Here is a 20,465-nt window from a genome sequence, read left to right as displayed (position 1 = left end):
CGTCTGATAAGGGGTTAATAACCAAAATTTATAAAGAACTTGTAAAACTCAATAACAGGAAGACAAACGATCCAATCAAAAATGGGCGAAAGAAATGAATAGACACTTCTCCAAAGAGGACATACAGATAGCCAATAGGGCATATGAAAAAATGCTGAACATCACTAATCATTAGAGAAATGTAAATTAAAAGTGCAAGGATATATCACTTCACACCAGTCTGAAAGGCACTCATCAACAAAACAATACAGAATAAGTGCTGGTAAGGATGTGGAGAAAAGGGAACCCTCCTGCACTGCTGGTGGGAATGCAGACTGGTGTAGCCACTGTGGAAAACAGTATGGAGATTCCTCAAGAAATTAAAAATTGAACTGCCTTTTGACCCAGCTATATCACTTTAGGAATCACTCTTGACCCAGCTATATCACTTTAGCTATATCACCCAAGAACACCATAGCACTGTTTGAAAAGAAGAAATGCACCCCCATGTTTATGGCAGCATGTTTATGTTCACGGTAGTGAAGATCTGGAAATAGCCCAAGTGTCCGTCAGTGGACGAATGGATTAAAAAGCTTTGGTACATATATACTATGGAATACTACTCAGCCATAAGAAATGATGACATCGGATCATTTACAATAACATGGATGGACCTTGATAACATTATACTGAGCGAAATAAGTAAATCAGAAAAAACTAAGAACTATATGATTGCATACATAGGTGGGACATAAAAATGAGACTCAGAGACATGGACGGACAAGAGTGTGGGGGTTACAGGGTGGGGGAGAGGCGAGGGAGGGTGTTGGGCGAGGGGAGGGCCACAAAGAAAACCAGTTAGAAGGTGACGGAAGACAACTGGACTTTGGGTGATGGGGATGCAGCATAATCAAATGTCAAAATAACCTAGAGATGTTTTCTCTGAATATATGTACCCTCATTTATCAATGTTACCCCATTAAAATTAATTAAAAAATAAACAAAAAACCCCCCAAAATAAACATAAACATAAACATATAATAATACACCAGAAACAGAGTGCACAGCTTCCAAACTAGTAGAGGTAAAATGCTAAATGATAGAAAATCTAAAAACAGAAAGAGTGGCAAGGGGAAAAAATAACAAGAAGTTGAACACAAAATGATACAGCATATTTAAACTAAAATATATCAATTCCATTAGAGGATAAAGCAAAAGAAAGAAACAGACAATGAAAATTAATAAAATAGTATTTTTAAATCCAATGTATCATTAATTTCAACATGACTAAAAATAGAAAGGGAAGAGCAGAAAATGAAGAGAAGCAAATGGAGACCAAGGCTGGTTCTTTGACAGGAATGGTCAATTTGACAAATTTTTGGTAGATTAATGAAGAGATAAAGTTCAACCAACCAATGAGAAGGATGAGGGGAGTGGGAACTGGATCCAGGAAGAGATGTTGAGCACTTAGCAGTTCCTTGGGGGATGCAAGAGCAGAGAGCCCTCCAGACCACAACACAGATTTGACAAAGTCTTGTTAGCCCACAGGGTCTCTGGAGATGTCTTTTTGAGGCCATCCCCGTGGCAGGAGGGCCAGGCCCTGGTGCCTCACCTTCTTGGTCACTGGCTAGGGCTCACAGATGAAAGCTGAGGTGGAGCCTGAGGCCACAGCAGCCTGCAGTCGGTTCTTACATGCATGGCAAGGTCTTACTTAAAGGGACACAGCTGCTCCTACGTCTCTGCCACAGGGACACAACCTCAAATGCTAAAGCTATTAAAATGCTATTAAAGACTGAGTTTTATGCCAAAAAATTTGAAAATTAAGCAATTGAACAAATTCCTAGAGATGCATAACTCATGAAAAGTAAGTCGAGAAGAAATGGAAAGCCTGCACAGTCCTATGATTTAAGGTAAGTAACTACTAACTGTAGTGGAAACTCCCCAAAACTCAGTGGCTGGACACAGCAAAAGTTATTTCTCATACACAAGAAATCCAACTGGGATCAAGCAGAGGTCTCTTCAATAGAAGAGAAACAAGCTTCCTGATCTTGTGACATAGCTAGCAAGGTCAGTGGGTGGAAGCTATCGGAGTGGCCCACCACACAAACAATTACATCATGCTTACTATGTGTCAGATACTGTCCTAGAACTTTATTTATAATATGTCATTTAACTTTCACAACAAATTATAAGGCAGGCAATGAGGAAATCAAGGAACAGAGAATTTAAATAACTGCCCAAGGTTAAATATTAAGTGGTATATCTAGAATATAAAATCCTGAACAAAGTATTAACAAACCAAATGTAATAATATATCTGTAAATTAAAACCCATCATTACTAAATTGTGCTTATCCCAGAAATTAAAGATGGTTTTTACATTAGCAAATTATTAAAATTAACCACATTAACAATAAAGGAGAAAAATCATATGATCATTTCAATAGTTGCAGAAAAGTATCTGATAAAATCCATCTTTCATGATGAAAAATTCCTAGCAAATCAACAATAGGAAGGAACCTGATAAAGCCCATCTATAAAAAAACACCTATCACAAATTTAGTGATGAAATGGTGAAAGCACTCATTTTATTATCTAGAATATGTCAAAAGAGCACACTCTATTACCACATCTAATCAATATTGTACTAGAATTATTAGCCAGCATGGAAAAGCAAAAAACAGAAGAAAACAATCAAGTAAAAACCCAGAGTAAAGGAATGGAAAAGAAAACCCATTACTCACATGAAACATGACTGCATGCTTAGAAAAGCTAAAATAACTACAGGTAAATTACTAAAATTAGTTAAGAGCTTACCAAGATTGCTGGATATAAAACATATGAAACTCAACTGGATTTCCATGCAACAGAAACAAAAATATAACTAGAAAAAGAAATCCAAATAGATTAAAAACTGTATCTTTTAGAAATATCATCACAAAATAAGAAAAACCTAGGAATAAATATAACAAAAAACACATAAAACCTCTATGGAGAATATGACAAAACTATAATGACATACATTAGAGATCTAACAAGTGGCCAGAGATACTCCATTCATGGTTTGTAAGACTCAGCATTACCTATATGTCAAGTCTTTCTAAACCAACCAATGCAATGTCAAATGAAATCCCAATTTAACCAGCTAATTCTAAAATTTAGGAAATGCAGAGTCAAAAATTGCCCAGACATCCTGCACTTGAGATAAAAGGTCTTACCGTGCAAAGTGTGGACAAACACAGAAATGGACAGGGAGGCTATGGGATGAACAGAGACTCAGACACACACACACCATTAATACCTAAGGAGTCTTGTCAGTGATTATGTGGGGTAACTGGACTTAGGAAGACAACAAAATTTGGTCTTTAACTCTTACAACAAGCACAAAAATCAGTTCCAGGTAGAACATATATCTGGAAGATAACACAGCAGAATATCTTCAAGATCACAAACAGAAAGATTTCTAGATATTTGGATCTAAAATTATCAAAGCATAATGAAAAAGACTAATAAATTGGATCATATTAAAGTTTAAAATTTCTCTTCATCAAAAGACACCATTAAAAAATGAAAAGACAAGAAAAAGCTATTAGCAAATGTAAATCACAAAGCATCACTATCCAGAATTATAAATCATTCCTGAAAATAAGTAGTAAACAGACTATCAATAGAAAAATAGGGAAAAACACTTGTATAGGCACTTTACAAAAAAGGAAGTCCATATAGTCAATAATCATGTAAAAAGGTGCTTAACTCCCTTGATAATTGGGGAGAAGCAAATTAGAACAACAGGAGGTACATTATACACCCTCAAGAATGAAGATATTAAAAACTTTAGAAATATGTGCTAAAAACATGCAGCAATAGGAATTCTCATATACTCTCATATACTACTTACTAATAGGAGTGTTAGTTGGTATATTCACTTTGAAAACAATTTGAAATTACCAAGTTATTAAGAATATGGTTAATGAGTTAAATGAAACATGAACATAATGGGAAATAAAACCTTAATAAAAAAAGAACCAGGCTCTGGCCAGTTGGTTTAGTGGTAGAGCATTGGCCTGCCATGTGGATGTCCCAGGTTCGATTCCTGGTCAGGTCATACAGGAGAAGTAACCATGGGCTTCTCCACCCCTCCCCTTCCCCCTTCTCTCTCTCTCTCTCTCTCTCTCTTCCTCCTGCAGCCACAGCTCAGTTGGGGCATATTGGCCCCAGCACTGAGGATGGCTCCATGGCCTCGCCTCAGGCACTAAAACAGCTCAGTTGCCAAGCAAAAGAGCAATGATCCCAGATGGGCAGAGCATCGCCCCATAGTGAGCTTCCAGGGTGGATCCAGGTTGGGGCACATGTGGGAGTCTGTCTCTCCACCTCCCCACTTTCACACTTAAGAAAAAAAAAAAGAAAAAGAACCAAACAGAATTTTAGAATTAATAAATGATTATTTCTGAAATTAAAAATTCATTATACAGGTTCAAGAGCATATGAGGCTGAAGATCAGTAAACTTTGCAACAAGGCAACAGAACCAACACAAACTAAAGCACTGAAGAGACAATATCCAGGGTCTAAGGTAAGTGTAGCTAGAGCCCAGGAGGACAGGGAGAAGGATATTGGGTCAAAAAAGAAATCTGAGGAAATAGTGGCCAAGCTCTTCCAAATTTGATTTAAAAAAAAAAAAAAGTATATATATCTATATATATATATATCTATATATATCTCTCTCTCTCTCTCTCCAAGAAGTCCAATATATATATCCAGAGGTCCAATAAAATCCTAACCAGACATCATAAGTAACACATGGTGATTATTCTCTGCAAGCTTAAAGTGCATTAATACTAAAATCTTCTAAATAAGCTTAAAAAATGATCTGATGACAGAAATTCCACCCTCACACATAAACTACATTTGGTATGGCACATTTTGTAGCTACATTACAAAAACTGGTGCTGTTGGAAACAACTGTGGCCAGACAGGTGACTGGAGAGGACATGGAGGCCCGGAGAGCCCGCCCTCCCTAAGGGGGAGACCGACACACCTCTCACTGCCCGGTGATACAGCTTTGACATGCATAGCTACACACAGTGTCTTCTGAGGCCTGTTTTTCTTCCTAAATCAATTAAATATTTCTCTAAAAACTTACTGTTTTACCAAAGAAAGAATTACATAAGATATAAAGTTGTGAAACTAAAAAATCTAACTTATGCTCTATTATGACATAATTTTCAGAAATACATCGTAAGGAAAAAAGGGCCAGAACTTGGGTAAATATTTTTACTGTAGAAAGTTAATATCACAAAACAACATTTTAAAATGTTCCCCACACTCTAAATGTTACCTTTATTAAGTCCTGGAACTTACTTGTTTCTGCTCACCAACCATGGTGCATAGCTTGTTTTATAAAAGAATTCCATATTAAAATCAGTTATAATTTATAAAGAGCCACTTTTTAGAACAACATATTCATTTATTAAATAAGGATTGCTTGTTATATAAGAAATTATTTTCTTTAATCATTATACATAGTTCTCTTTTATATTAGACAGAAAAATACTGCATTTTCTTTATCTTAATATTAATGATGTATCTTAAAATATTTCAATGTGCTTTGCCTCAAAACATGCGAAAGGGCTTGGATTAATCCTGTCTTTTTAGAATGTTTTAGAAAACTAAGCTGTGGGCCCTGACTACACTTAAGAATTCATAGGATAACTGCAAACAGAAGAGACATCAACAAGTACACCAGGTAAAGAATACACACATGCACGACTTCAAAGGTCAGGTTTAAGAGCAGCCACCGAGGTGGGCGCTGCTGAGCGGGAACAGGGCCATGGTCTTCTTGAGCTCCTTGTAGCTCCAGTGCAGCTGCTCCACCTCAGCCCTGTGCTGAGCCCGTACCTGGGCCAGCTCCTGCAGGAGGTGCTCGTTGGTGCTGACCAGGGAACTGGAGGGAACACAGGGCAGCCACGTCCCGGCTCTGCTGCTGTCCTGTCCACCAGCACCTTCCCTCACCTGGCCAAGCCTGCACATTGACCCCACACACCCAGCCATACCCAAGCCTGTACAACAGTCCCCTCCTGTTCCCTTCTGGCAACCGCCCATCTGCCCCTTGCCTCCAGATCAGGTAGGACCAGGTCTGACTCAACCCTTCAGCCACCACACTACCCTGCAGGTACCGCCCAGCACCTATGAAATGGATCCATGACTCAATGTGAGTAGACAGGTCCCTCAATGCTCCAGCCATGCGTGGTTCATTGAAAGAACATCATAGTCTACGGCTGACAAATCAATGTTCTAACTCTAGAAAGGACCCAAACACTGAAGTATTTCTAATTTCCAGTCAAATATAAAGGACACTCTTTAAAACCCTGATATTATAACAGTACAATTGAAAAGTCTTGATTTTTTAAAATATTGTTAACCATTTTCAATTATATAGGGGATTTCAGGAAGTGGTGCTGTATTTTGCCAAATTGGCCTGCTCACCCAGTCAGCAATGACTCAAGCACATTTGTGGCATCACAAGAAATAGGCAAAAGCAGGGCCATTATCTTCACAAAGGTCTCCCCGCTGACAAACTCCTTGTGCAGGTGGCAGCCCTGTTTGCTTGGACCACTGCGACAGCCACTGACCAGGCGGAGGCTCAGAGTGAACAAGCCCCTGTAAACCCAGGGCACTGCACTAGATGCTCTGCCCCCTGCTCTGTCCATAGGAATCCCACGGTGTCAACGCCACAGGCCCTGTGGCCGTCAGGCTCCAGGAAGTGATCTTCCCATGCCTGCACTTCCCAGCACTGTGACTGTTTCACTTCCCTTTCTTCCGCTCCCCCATCTAGTCTCAGCTCAGCCTCACCTCTCAGGAGACATGGCCTGCATCACTGCTCACCACTGCTCACGTGTCCCTCACCTCTCAGGGCATGACAGAGACTCGCTTTTCATTAAGAAGAGGGAGCTCATGTTAGTGCCAAGTCAGCACAGCGGGACATGTGGGCCCAGAACACGGGACACCAGCGGCCACTGCTCCTGCGCACCAGGCCTCGGCCCCTGCAGCCCGAGCCCCTGCGCCCCGGCACCCAGCCCTCCCCACATAGGCACCTGTGGCTCTCCTGCAGCATCTGCGTGAGCTGCTGGACTTTGTCATAGTGCTCCAGGTGCTGCTTCAACTCCACAATCTCCTCAGAAAGCCTCGTCACGTTTGTTTGAAGCCCTAAAAAAGAAAATAAGCAGTTTTTTTTTTTTTACAGAGACAGAGAGAGAATCAGAGAGAGGGAAAGACAGGGACAGACAGACAGGAACGGAGAGATGAGAAGCATCAATCAACACCTTAGTTGTTCATTGATTGCTTTCTCATATGTGCCTTGACCATGGGCCTTCAGCAGATCGAGTAACCCCTTGCTCGAGCCAGCGACCTTGGGCTCAAGCTGGTGACCTCAGGGTCTCGAACCTGGGTCCTTCTGCATCCCAGTCTGACACTCTATCCACTGCACCACCGCCTGGTCAGGCAAGCAGCATTATTTAATGAAACTAATTTATATGTCTGGAAAACTAAAACAATTCTGAGTTTAAACTAGACCTGGGACACAAGAAAAAGAATTTAGAAAAGGTCAATTTTTTAAAGCAATTCAGAGACGGGGTAATCCAGCGTTTCTGCCCCAGGGCCCAGCTGTGGCTCCCTCCTCAGGGTTGACACTGTGGGAATCTGCCCTGAAGACATCCCTGAGGAGCCACAGTCCTGTGTAGAGAGCAGAGTGATGGCAGAGGTGGGCCTGGTGCCAGGTGGGATCCCTGCGTGGGCCTGCCTGCTAGCAGCAGTGCGCCTCAGGGTGTCTTCCACAGAGCAGCAAGCTCTGCTGAGGGGAGGGCTAGCGGCTCTGAGGAGAAGCGACTGTTAGCCCTTGGTGGCTGCAAGTCTCTGAGTGCACGCTGGTCCCATGTTCATCAGTGACAGCATGTGTTTGCATTCCACGTATATGACTATTGCCTCTCTCTGGGTTTCCTTCTTGTTGATGGCAGGGAGAAGAAATATAGTATTTATTGGCTCCTAAATCCAAAACCAGGATAGAAATAACTCCACATATAGACATGCCACTGCAAAACACAACACCAGAGACAAGGACAAAGGCAGCACGGGCAGGTGACGGGCAAAGGGTCCTTCTCACGACTGCCTCAGCGATGCAGGGACATCCTCCTGCACTCAGACAAGAAAACCCTACTCAGAATCTGTGTCTACCCAAACCTCCCTAGAGGGGTGGGGGGCCGAGGTACGGGTGGCACAGAAGCAGCGGCAGCTGGCATCCTGCCGAAAGCGCATCAGGGAAGAGGGCAGTGATGGCACGGGTCAGCTCTCCCAGAACCCATCAGTCAACACCAAGAGTGATTAGATGACAAGACTGGAACCCCACAGACAATGTTACAGTACCTGGTGATAAAGTAGCCTCAAGACCCCAAACACAAGACAGCCACAGCCCTACATGGTCTCCACCTCTGTGTGGGTGCAGCACTCAGCAGTAGGGCAGCTGGCAGGCCTGAGGACAACAGCACCCCCAAGTGTCCCTTTTCATGGAAAATCCTTGCAGGCCAGCTAGGGAACCAGGGCTGGCACGAGATGGGTTCAGCCTCCTCTAATGAGGCAAATGCAGAAGGTCCTCTGTAGTCTGAAGGGGCTGGAGCAACCTATGACCCCTTGAGGCCGACCTGCCTGGACCCTGCTGGAACAGGGCCATTTCACAGAGAAACAGCTGGTTCGAAGTAGACAGGACACCAGAGAGAAGTGAGGAGGGAGCAGGGCCAAAGGAGGCCACCATATTTATATGTGAAGTTAGAGAAACTGCCTGACCTGCTTCTTCTAGAAACTCAGGAAAACAAATTTCACATGTCAATAAATAATAGAGACGTGCTGAGGTCAAACCCCACACAAGTTACTGTATGAGAACAGCAGCAGCCCTTCAGACAACGAAAGCCACACCCAGAACAAATCAAAACCACAACTAACCACTTCAGAATGAACCACAAAAATCAGAGAATGTCAGAAAGGAGGTGACTGAAATCAGGCAAGAATACAAAATGAAGGCCGAACTAGAAGGAACCAAAGAGCAGTGAACACAACAATGATATCTCAAAGAAACAGAAGGTAAAAAGGGAGAAGTTTTTAAATAAAAATAAAAAAGATTGTAAACAACTCCTACCACTCAATAAACTTGCCCAATAAACACAACGGGCAAAGACAGACCAGGGCAACTCTCTATAGCTACATTCAACTCTCTATGGCTACATTCAACTCTCTATGGCTACTCACTGTGACAGAGGCCACAGTGAGTACTCGGGACAGAGGCAATAAGAACCTGAGATATGAGAATGGGAAAAGATGCTCAACGTGTCCTTCCCACGAGACCCACTTTACCCAGAGAAGGTTACCATGGAAAACAGACACACCGCCACTCCTCAGTCTAAAGCCCCATACCTGAACCTGAAATACCAAGAGCGTACCTTTGTAAAATGGCAAAACAGAATTAAAAATGAAGAGAGGGAGATGAAAGTGATCTGGGTCTGGAAGGTACAGCGATCAAGGAGAAGGACCACTGTGCCTGCTGGGGACAGACAAGGCTGAGAGAAGTGCTATCACCCTGCACACAGCAAGGGGCAGACAGGCTGGCAACACAGTCCACAGTGCAACAGCGATAAGTAGATTCCCAAGCTCCTAAGAAGTCAAAGCATTGGAGCAGTGAGGACCTCACAGCCCACAGCGGAGGCGCCTCTCCCTCAGCTCAGGCACAGCCTCCTTTCACATACACCTGGGCGTGCTGCGGGCAAGCGTGCGCATCACTCATGGGTCAAGACAACTCACAGAATAACCAAGGAGTGGCCAGCACTCATTTTACAGTATTTGCTGGGTCTGAATTCTGTGAATAATTTAAAATGAGGTTTCCCTGAGTATTTGAACACTTAACATTTCACCAACTAGTGTTACCAAACAAACCATAGACTCACCAGTGATTTGCAAATTTAACGCAGCTGAAGTGTCTGCATTTTTTATTTCTTTTTTCATGTTGGACAAAAGAGACTTTAAGCTACTATTCTCCTCCACAGATTTGTCTAAATGCTGCCTCAAATCATCCTAAGGACACAGAACAATACAATTAAAAAAAAGAAATTAAATTCAGCAAAATACATATAGAAAATTAAATAGAACCCATCTGAAATAACCACAGGTATTAGTTTCCCTTTATATATCAGAATTGCTGAATCACAATGTGAAAAGTAGTACAGTCATGTGTCACTTGACGGGGATACATGCTGAGAAGTGTGTCATCAGGCCATTTCATCATTTTGCAAACATCATAGAGGCACGTACACAAACCTCCCACCTAGGCTACGTGGCACTGCCCAGTGCTCCTCGGCGACAAGCCAGTGCAGCATGTTTCTGTACTGAATAACACAAGCAACTGGTACTCATGGTAGCATCTGTGTGTCTAAACATACCTCAACACAGAAAAGGTCCAGAAAATACAGTATAAAAGCTAAAAAAAAGGGCACACGTGTATAGGGCATTCTCCATGAACAGAGCCCGCAGGACTGGAAGTGGCTCTGGTGGGTTAGTGAATGACATGAAGGCCTAGGACATTCCTGTACACAACTGTAGACTTTATAAACACTGTGCACTTAGGCTACAAATGACAGAATTTCCTTCTTTTTATGGCTAAATAATGTTCTGTTGAATACACAATTCCTATCCACTCCCCCAATTGACACAGACTGCTTCCATACCATGGCTACCATAAATAATGTTGCAATAAAATGGGGATACAGAGATCTTTGTGATATTAATTTTATTTCTTATGGGTATCCATCCAAAAGTGGGATTGCTGGATTGTATAGCCAATCTATTTTTTAATTTTTGATTAGACTCCATACTGTTTTCCATGGTGGCTGCACCAGTTTACATTCCTATCAGTGCATGAGGGTTCTCTTTCCCAACATCCTTACCAGCACTGTTATTTGTCAATTTATTGATGATAGACATTCTAACAGGTGTGAGGTGGTGTCTCATTGTGGTTTTAATATCCATTTCCTTGATGATTAGTAATGTTTAGCACCTTTCATGTACTTGTTGGCCATTTGTATGTCCTTTTTGGGAAAATGTCTGCCCATTTTTAAATGAGGCTTTTTTTTTTTTTGCTGTGTATATCCCGGATATTAAAGCCTTATCAGATATATGATTTACAAATATTTTCTATTTTATATAGGTTGCCTTTTTATTCTACCGATTGTTTCCTTTGCTGCGCAGGAGGTTTTTAGTTTGATGCAGTCCCATTAGTTTAGTTTTGCCTTTGCTGCCTGCAATTTTAGTGTCATAGCCAAAAGTCATTTCCAGGTGCATGTCAAGTAGCTTTTTCCTGTTTCCTTCTAGGAAGTGTGATACTACAACTGTTCCTCAAGACTGGTTTCTTTGGCTATTTGGGGCCTTCTCTGGGACTAGAATAATATAATTTAAAAGAAATATAATTACATGAATTTTAGAATTGCTTTTTCTATTTTTGTAAAAAATGCCATTGAAATTTTTATAAAGATTATTTGTTTTGTACATTGATTTGGGTAGTATGGACATTTTGATATTAAACTTCCAAACCATAAACGCAGGATATTCTTCCATTCATTTCTGACTTCAATTATCTTTCATTATAAAGTTTTCAGTGTAAGATCTTTAAACTCCACGGTTAAATTTATTCCCAATATTTTATTCTTTTTGATGCCATTATAATTGGGATTGTTTCCTTGGTTTCTTTTGGATAATTGTTGGTATAAAGAAAGGCAACTGATTTTTGTTATGTTGGTTTTATATCCTGCAATTTCCCAGAATTTATTAGTTCTAACAATAATAGAACTTCTTGGTGTGTGTGTGTGTGCGTGTGAGATAGAGATAGATAGAGATAGAGAGAGAGAGAGAGAGAGAGAGTGAGAGAGTAGTCTTTAGGGTTTTCTACATGAATAACCAAGTCACCTGCAAATAGAATTTTACTTCTTCCTATCCAATTTAGATACCTTTTCTTTTTCGTTGGCTTGCTCTGGCTAGTACTTCCCATGCTACGATAAATAGAGGTTTTCAGAATGGGCATCCTTGTCTTGCACTGGATCTCAGAGGAAAAGCCTTCAGTTTTCCTCTACTGATCATGTTAGCTGTAGCTTTACATAAATGGCCTTTTATGTGTTGAGGAAATTTTCTTTCATACCTACTTTGTGTGGGGTTTTTATGTGTTGTTCTTTTATCATGAATGAATGCTGAACTTTGTCAAATGCTTTATCTTCTTCACCTTTGAGATGACTGTGTGGTTTTTATCTTCTAATCTGTTAATATGGTATATTAATTTGCATATGTTGAGAAGACTTGTATTCCAGGGGGAAATCCAACTTGATCACAGTGTATATAATCTTCTTGATGTGATGTTGAATTCAGTCTGCTAGTATTTTAGAGGGTTTTTACTCTATGCTCATCAAAAATACTGGCCTATAGTTTTCTTTCTTGTGGTGTCTTTGTCTGGCTTTGATGTCAGGTGATGCTGCTTGCTTCATAAAATGAGTGTGAAACTGTTCCCTCTACTTCTATTTTTTGGAACAGTTTAAGAAGAATCAGTACTCATTTTTTTAAAAATAATATCAGGTTAATTAGTTTTTCTATAAAATTAGTCTCTATAAAAACAAATTTGCAAGTATAGTCTGTTTTCTTTTTAAATTAATTATAATGGGGTGACATCGATAAACCAGGGTACATATGTTCAGAGAAAACATCTCTAGGTTATTTTGACATTTGATTATGCTGCATCCCCATCACCCAAAGTCCAACTGTCCTCTGCCACCTTCTATCTGGTCTTCTTGGTGCCCCACCCCTCCCCCAAGCCCATCCCTCTCCTCCCCCCCACCCCATATCCCCCACACTCTTGTCCATGTCTCTGAGTCTCATTTTTATGTCCCACCTATGTATGCAATCATATAGTTCTTAGTTTTTTCTGATTTACTTATTTTGCTCAGTATAATGTAATCAAGGTCCATCCATGTTGTTGTAAATGATCCAATGTCATCATTTCTTATGGCTGAGTAGTATTCCATAGTATATATGTACCAAAGCTTTTTAATCCACTCGTCCACTGACAGACACTTGGACTGTTTCCAGATCTTCGCTATTGTGAACAATGCTGCCATAAACATGGGGGTGTATTTCTTCTTCTCAAACAGTGCTATGGTGTTTTGGGGGTATATTCCTAAAAGTGCTATAGCTGGGTCAAAAGGCAGTTCAATTTTTAATTTCTTGAGGAATCTCCATACTGTTTTCCACAGAGGCTGCACCAGTCTACATTCCCACCAGCAGTGCAGGAGGGTTCCCTTTTCTCCACATCCTCACCAGCACTTTGTATTGTTTTGTTGATGAGCGCCTTTCTGACTGGTGTGAGGTGATATCTCCTTGTGCTTTTAATTTACATTTCTCTAATGATTAGTGATGTTGAGCATTTTTTCATATGCCTATTGGCCATATGTATGACCTCTTTGGAGAAGTGTCTATACATTTCTTTCACCCATTTTTGATTGGATTGTTTGTCTTTCTGGTATTGAGTTTTACAAGTTCTTTATAAATTTTGGTTATTAACCCCTTATCAGACGTATTGTCAAATATATCTTCCCATTGTGTAGTTTGTCTTTTTATTCTGTTCTTGTCGTCTTTAGCCGTGCAAAACCTTTTTAGTTTGATATAGTCCCATTTGTTTATCCTGTCTTTTATTTCACTTGCTTGTGGAGATAAATCGGCAAATATATTGCTGCGAGAGATGTCAGAGAGCTTACTGCCTATGTTTTCTTCTAAGACGCTTATGGTTTTACAGCTTACATTTAAGTCTTTTATCCATGTTGAGTTTATTTTTGTGAGTGGTGTAAGTTGGTGGTCTAGTTTCATTTTTTTGCAGGTAGCTGTCCAATTTTCCCAACACCATTTGTTGAAGAGGCTGTCTTTACTCCAATGTATGCTCTTACCTCCTTTGTCAAATATCAGTTGTCCATAAAAGTGTGGGTTTATTTCTGGGTTCTCAGTTCTGTTCCATTGATCTATATGCCTGTTCTTATGCCAGTACCAGGCTGTTTTGAGTACAATGGCCCTGAAGTATAACTTGATATCTGGAAGTATGATACCTCCTACTTTATTCTTCCTTTTCAAGATTGCTGAGGCCATTCGTGTTCTCTTTTGGTTCCATATAAATTTTTGGAATATGTGTTCTACATCTTTGAAGTAAGTCATTGGTATTTTAACTGGTATTGCATTGAATTTATAAATTGCTTTGGGTAATATAGACATTTTAATGATGTTTATTCTTCCTAACCATAAGCACGGTATATGCTTCCTGATTTCTTTTATCAATAGTTTATAATTTTCCAAGTACAAATCTTTAGTCTCCCTGGTTAAATTTATTCCTAGATACTTTATTTTTTTGGTTGCAATAGTGAAGGGGATTGCTTCCTTAATTTCTTTCTGTCAGTTCATTATTAGTGTATAAAAATGCCTCTGATTTCTGAGTATTAATTTTATATCCTGCCACCTTGCTGAATTCATTTATCAGGTCTAGTAGTTTTTTGACTGAGACTTTAGGGTTTTCTATATACAATATCATATCTGCAGATAATGATAGTTTTACTTCTTTACCAATTTGGATGCTATTTCTTTTTCTTGTCTGACTAGTGTGGTTAGGACTTCTAGAACTATGTTGAATAAGAGTGGTGAAAGGGGGCACCCCTGCCCCCTGCCTTGTTCCTGATCTTAAGGGTATTGCTTTTAATTTTTGCCCATTGAGTATGATGTTGGCTGTGGGTTTGTCATAGATGGCCTTTATCATGTTGAGGTATGCTGTATTCCCACTTTGCAGAGAGTTTTGATTATGAATGTGTGCTGGATTTTACCAAATGCTTTTTCTGCATCTATTGAAATTATCATGTGGTTTTTCTCCTTCCTTTTGTTTATGTGATGGATCACATTGATTGATTTGCGAATATTGTACCAGCCTTGCCTCCCAAGAATAAATCCCACTTGATCATGGTGTATGATTTTTTTCATATATTGCTGGACCTGGTTTGCTAATATTTTGTTGAAGATTTTAGCATCTAAATTCATCAGGGATATTGGCCTATAATTTTCTTTCTTTGTGTTGTCTTTGCCTGGTTTTGGAATCAGAATTATACTCGCCTCATAAAAGGAGCTTGGAAGTCTTTCTTCCTCTTAAATTTTTTTTTTTTTTTGTATTTTTCTGAAGTTGGAAACGGGAGGCAGTCAGACAGACTCCCACATGCGCCCGACCGGGATCCACCCAGCATGCCCACCAGGGGGCGATGCTCTGCCCATCTGGGGTGTTGCTCTGTTGCGACCAGAGCCATTCTAGCACCTGAGGCAGAGGTCATTGGGCAATCCTCAGCACCCGGGCAAACTTTGCTCCAGTGGAGCCTCGGCTGCAGGAGGGGAAGAGAGAGACAGAGAGGAAATAGAGGGGGAGGGGTGGAGAAGCAGATGGTCGCTTCTCCAGTGTGTCTTGGCTGTGAATCGAACCCAGGACTCCTGCATGCCAGGCTGATGCTCTACCACTGAGCCAACCGGCCAGGGATCCTCTTAAAAATTTTGAAATAGCTTGAGAAGGACAGGAGTTAGTTCTTCTTTGAATATTTGGTAGAATTCATTTGGGAAGCCTTCAGGCCCAGGACTTTTCTGTTTTGGGAGTTTTTTCATAACTGTTTCAATCTCATTTGTTATCACTGGTCTGTTTAGGTTTTCTGATTCTTCCAGATTAATTTTTGGAAGATTATATGTTTCAAGGAATTTGTCCATTTCATCTAGGCTGTCTAGTTTTTTGGTGTACATTTCTTCATAGCATTTTCTTACAATATTTTGTATTTCTGTTGTGTCAGTTCTTATTTCTCCACTCTCATTTCTAATTTTATTTATTTGAGTCCTCTCTCTTTTTTTTTTTTGGTGAGTCTGCTTAAAGGTTCATCGATCTTGTTTACCTTTTCAAAGAACGAGCTCCTGGTTTCATTGATCCTCTGTATTGTTTCTTTAGCCTCTGGGTCATTTATTTCTGCTCTGATCTTTATTATTTCCTTCCTTCTATTACCTCTGGGCTTTACTTGTTGTTCTTTTTCTAGTTCTTTTAGATGCAGGGTCAAGTTGTTTATTTGAGCTTTTTCTAGCTTTTTCTTGAAGTATGCCTGTAATGCTATGAACTTCCCTCTCAGGACTGCTTTTGCTGTGTCCCATAAATTTTGAGTTGATGTATGCTCGTTATTGTTCGTTTCTAGGAATTTTTAAATTTCTTCTTTGATCTCATTGTTAACCCATTCATTATTTAATAACATGCTATTTAGTTTCCAAGTGTTTGAGTATTTTTCAGTTTTTCTGTTGCAGTTAATTTCTAGTTTCATGCCATTGTGATCAAAGAAAGTGCTTGATATGATTTCAATCTTCTTAAATTTGTTGAGACCACTTTTGTGCCCTAACATGTGGTCTATCTGGAGAATGTACCATGAGCACTTGAAAAGAATGTATATTCTGCTGCTTCAGGGTGAAAGGTTCTGAAGATATCTATTAAATCGTGTTGATCTAGTATGTCCTTTAAGTCTGCTGTTTCTTTAATTTTCTTTCTTGAGTATCTATCTAGTGATGTTAGTGGGGTATTGAAATCCCCTACTATTATAGTATTGATGTTGATCTCACCCTTTAAATCCATGAAAGTCTGCTTTATATATTTAGGTGCTCCTATATTAGGTGTGTACATATTTATAACAGTTACATATTCCTGTTAGATTGCTCCCTTTATCATTATGTAGTGGCCTTCTTTATCTCTTACTCTAGTCTTTGTTTTAAAGTACATTTTGTCGGAAATAAGTATTGCTACTCCAGCTTTTTATTCATTTCCATTTGCGTGAAATATTTTTTCCATCCATTTATCTTCAGTTTATGTGCATCTTTTGTTTTAGGTGTGTCTCTTGTAGACAACATATGTATGGGTCCTGTTTTCTTATCCACGCAGCTACCCTACGTCTTTTGATCAGATCATTTAATCCATTTACATTTAAAGTTATTATTGATATGTAGTTGTTTATTGCCATTTTATTCTTTAAAACTGTATTCCTCTTTTGCTATATTCTTTTTCTCCTTTGATCTGTTTACAACAGGCTCCTTAGCATCTCTTGCAGCCTTGGTTTGGTTGTAGTGAATTCCTTGAGTTTTTTTTTGTCTGGAAAGCTTTTTATTTCTCCTTCAATTTTAAACGATAGCCTTGCTGGATAAAGTAGTCTTGGTTGTAGGCTCTTGTTCTGCATTACTTTGAATATTTCTTGCCATTCCCTTCTGACCTCAAGTGTTTCTGTTGAGAAGTCGGAAGTCATTCTTTTGAGGGCTCCTTTGTAGGTGATGGTCTTTTTTTCTCTAGCAGCTTTTCATATTTTCTCTTTATCACTTGGCTTTGGTATTTTAATTATGTGTCTTGGTATAGATTTCTTTGGGTTTCTCTTTAATGGAGTTCTCTGTGCTTCTTGGAACTTGTGAGACATTTTCCTGACTTAATTGAGGGAAGTTTTCAGCTATGTTATGTTTGAGTCTCTATCCCTTGTTCTTTCTCTTCTTCTTCAGGAACCCCCATGATGCAGATGTTATTTCTCTTCATGTTGTCACAGAGCTCTCTAAGAGTTTCCTCAGACGTTTTGAGTCTCTTTTCTTTTTTCTGCTCTGCTTCCGTGCCTTCATTTATCTTGTCCTGTAACTTGCTGATTCGATCTCAGCTTCATCCATCCTGCTTTTAATTCCTTCCATTGTGTTCTTCATTTCTGATCTTGTATTTGTCATTTCTGACTGATTCTTTTTTATTATTTCAATGTCCTTTTTTATATTTGCTATCTCTTTATTTAGGTGTTTGTAATGACCATCTATTGTTGTTCTCATATCTTTGAGCATCCTAACAATCGTTATTTTAAACTCTGCATCTGGTAATTTGGTTATATCTGACTCCTTCAGGTCCTTTTCTGGGGATTTCTCTTGATTCATTTGTGTTGCATTTCTCTGCCTTCTCATTTTGTCTGTGTAAAAAAAGATTTTGGCCACTGTAGTCCACTGGGTGTGGCCTCTGTGTTCCGTAGGTGTGGTCTGTCTGCAGGCCCGCCACACCCTCTGCTGTTGCTGCCTAGGGCGTTCGGGTATGGGCATTGCTGGTGCCTGCCCACTGGGGCTGTTGCTGTGGTTTCCACCTCTTCATCACTAGAGTGGCTGTGATCACGTGCTAGGGTGGCCTTGGCCTTCACTCCGCCCCCATGGGTGGCATTAGGCTTGGCCTTGAGGGCAGGGGTGAGTACCTTTGCTCAGCTGCAGGTCTCCGCCTGATTCTGGGCTTTTGCCCCACCCCTACAGGAGGAGCCCACTCATGGGACAGCTGCAAGCCTTGGCTCTACAGGCTGGGCACACTTAGTAGTGGGACTCCGCCTATTCCGGGCTTTTGGCTCCACCCCCACGGGAGGAGCCGGCTCCCAAGTCAGGCCACAAGCCTCAGTTCTGCGGGCAGGGCAAGGCTGTGCTCCTGCGCCCTTGCTCAAGGGAGGGTCTCTGTCCCTTCTGGGACTCCTGCCCTTCCCCCGCAGGCTGGATTGCAAGCGGTCCACAGCTGGGCTTGACCACTTTTGCATATCCCCTCCTCCCCAGCCACGCAAGACTGAGCTCACACCTGGGCCTCAGTGGTGGCCAGCCAGCTTCCGCCCTTTCCGACAGAACCGCGTTTCTGCATCCCGCCACCGCCCACCCTTGGGCGAGCCTTCAGCCATGTGGGTGGGGGCGCTGCAGCTCAGACCCTAAGACCCACTACTGTAGTCCTGAAAGCTTCCTCCTTCTAAGCGACTCTGCTGTGAGTGCCGCGGGAGAGTTGTTTGCCTGGTGTCCTGCTTCCCTTTGCTTGTATTGCTGTATCCAGGGGAACTATTCACTTCAGATTTGGGGAGTGACTCATCCCAGGGGTTAGGGTGGCTGTCCCTCAAAGTGTTTCTCCCTGTGCCTCCTAGATTACACTCTCTCTTCCTGCTACTCCAGTCCTCTCCTCTCCCCCTATCCTCCATATCCCTGGGTGAGTGGTTGTGAGAGAGGTTTTCTGCGCAGTCCCTTCAAGAAAAATCCTGGGTCTGAGAAATCAGTCTCTTTCTCACAAACTGTATCCTATCTTGTTTCTAGCTAAATACTGTCCATACGCCTCTTCTAGGCTCTGGGGTTGCAGGCTGGGGCTTTGTTCCTGGGACTCAGGACCCTCCTCTCTCGGCTAAACTCACTTCCTGCCACGGGATTCTCTCCTGGCTGTCGTTCGCTCTAGGGAGCTGGGCAGTCCTCTCCGTGTTTCCGCTTTTCCTACCAGTCTCAGTGTGGCTTCTTCAGTGTTCCTTGTTTGAAGAATCCTCTTAGATTAGTCCAAAGTTGGTTTGTCCAGATGATGGTTCTTAAAACTAGTTTGTAATCCACTTTAGTTTTGGGAGGTGGAAGTTTGTATGTCCGCCTATTCCATCGCCATCTTGTCCTCCTCTCCTCATTTTTCTTTGAATGCTTGATAGAACTCAGCCATGAAGCCATCTGGTCCTGGGCTTTTTCATTTTGGTGGAGCTTTTGGATTATTGCTCAATCCCCTTATTTGATATTGGTCTGTTCAGGTTTCATTTCTTCTTGATATAATGTTGGTAGACTATATGTTTCTAAGACTATCCGTTTCTTCTACATTACCCAATGTGTTTGCATACAATAATTCATAATAATCCTTTTTTTTTGTTTCCCTGAGGTATCCATTGTAATATCTCCTTTCATTTCTCATTTTGAGTCTTCTCTTTTTAGTCTAGCTAAATGTTTGTTGATTTTGTATATATTTTTAAAAATGGAACTGTTTTGTTGATTTTTTTATATTGTTTTTCTATTCTCGGTTTCTGCTCTGATCTTTTTTTTTTTTAACAGAGACAGAGAGTCAGAGAGAGGGATAGATAGGGATAGACAGACAGGAACGCAGACAGATCAGAATCATCAATCATCAGTTTTTCGTTGTGGCACTTTAGTTGTTCACTGATTGCTTTCTCATATGTGCCTTGACCAGGGGGCTACAGCAGACCGAGTAACCCCTTGCTCAAGCCAGAGACCTTGGGTCTAAGCTGGTGAGCTTTTCTTTTTTTTCTTAAACCAGATGAGCCCACACTCAAGCTGGCGAACTCGGGGTCTCAAACCTGGGTCCTCTGCATCCCAGTCCGACGCTCTATCCATTGCACCACCGCCTGGTCAGGCTCTGCTCTGATCTTTATTATTTGCTGCCTTCTGTCAACTTTCAGTTTAGTTTGTTGTTCATTTTCTAGTTCCTTGAGGATCTAGATTTTGAGATGTTTCTGTTTTTTTAATGTAGACATTTATACATGATGGTCTTACAAAAGTCAAGAGTAGTCCTGTCAATCAGAAGACTTAGC

At 40.9% G+C, this 20,465-nt stretch overlaps 1 protein-coding gene across 1 annotated transcript in view; it reads right to left on the bottom strand.

The window, feature by feature from the left end:
- Positions 1 to 5,315: 5,315 nt before the first annotated feature.
- The window catches only part of CEP72 (centrosomal protein 72), a 42,348-nt gene continuing 27,198 nt past the window's right edge, over positions 5,316 to 20,465 (bottom strand). Inside the window, exons 12-14 of the mRNA XM_066243090.1 lie at positions 9,963 to 10,089; positions 7,071 to 7,182; positions 5,316 to 5,920 (exon numbers count right to left, since the gene is read on the bottom strand). Coding sequence (XP_066099187.1) covers positions 5,761 to 5,920; positions 7,071 to 7,182; positions 9,963 to 10,089 — 399 coding nt within the window. The 3' untranslated portion in view covers positions 5,316 to 5,760. The remainder of the gene's footprint in view (positions 5,921 to 7,070; positions 7,183 to 9,962; positions 10,090 to 20,465) is intronic.

Source organism: Saccopteryx bilineata, chromosome 1 (assembly GCF_036850765.1).
Source record: "Saccopteryx bilineata isolate mSacBil1 chromosome 1, mSacBil1_pri_phased_curated, whole genome shotgun sequence".
Lineage (NCBI taxonomy): Eukaryota > Metazoa > Chordata > Mammalia > Chiroptera > Emballonuridae > Saccopteryx > Saccopteryx bilineata.
This window is presented reverse-complemented; position numbering and strand designations above follow the sequence as displayed.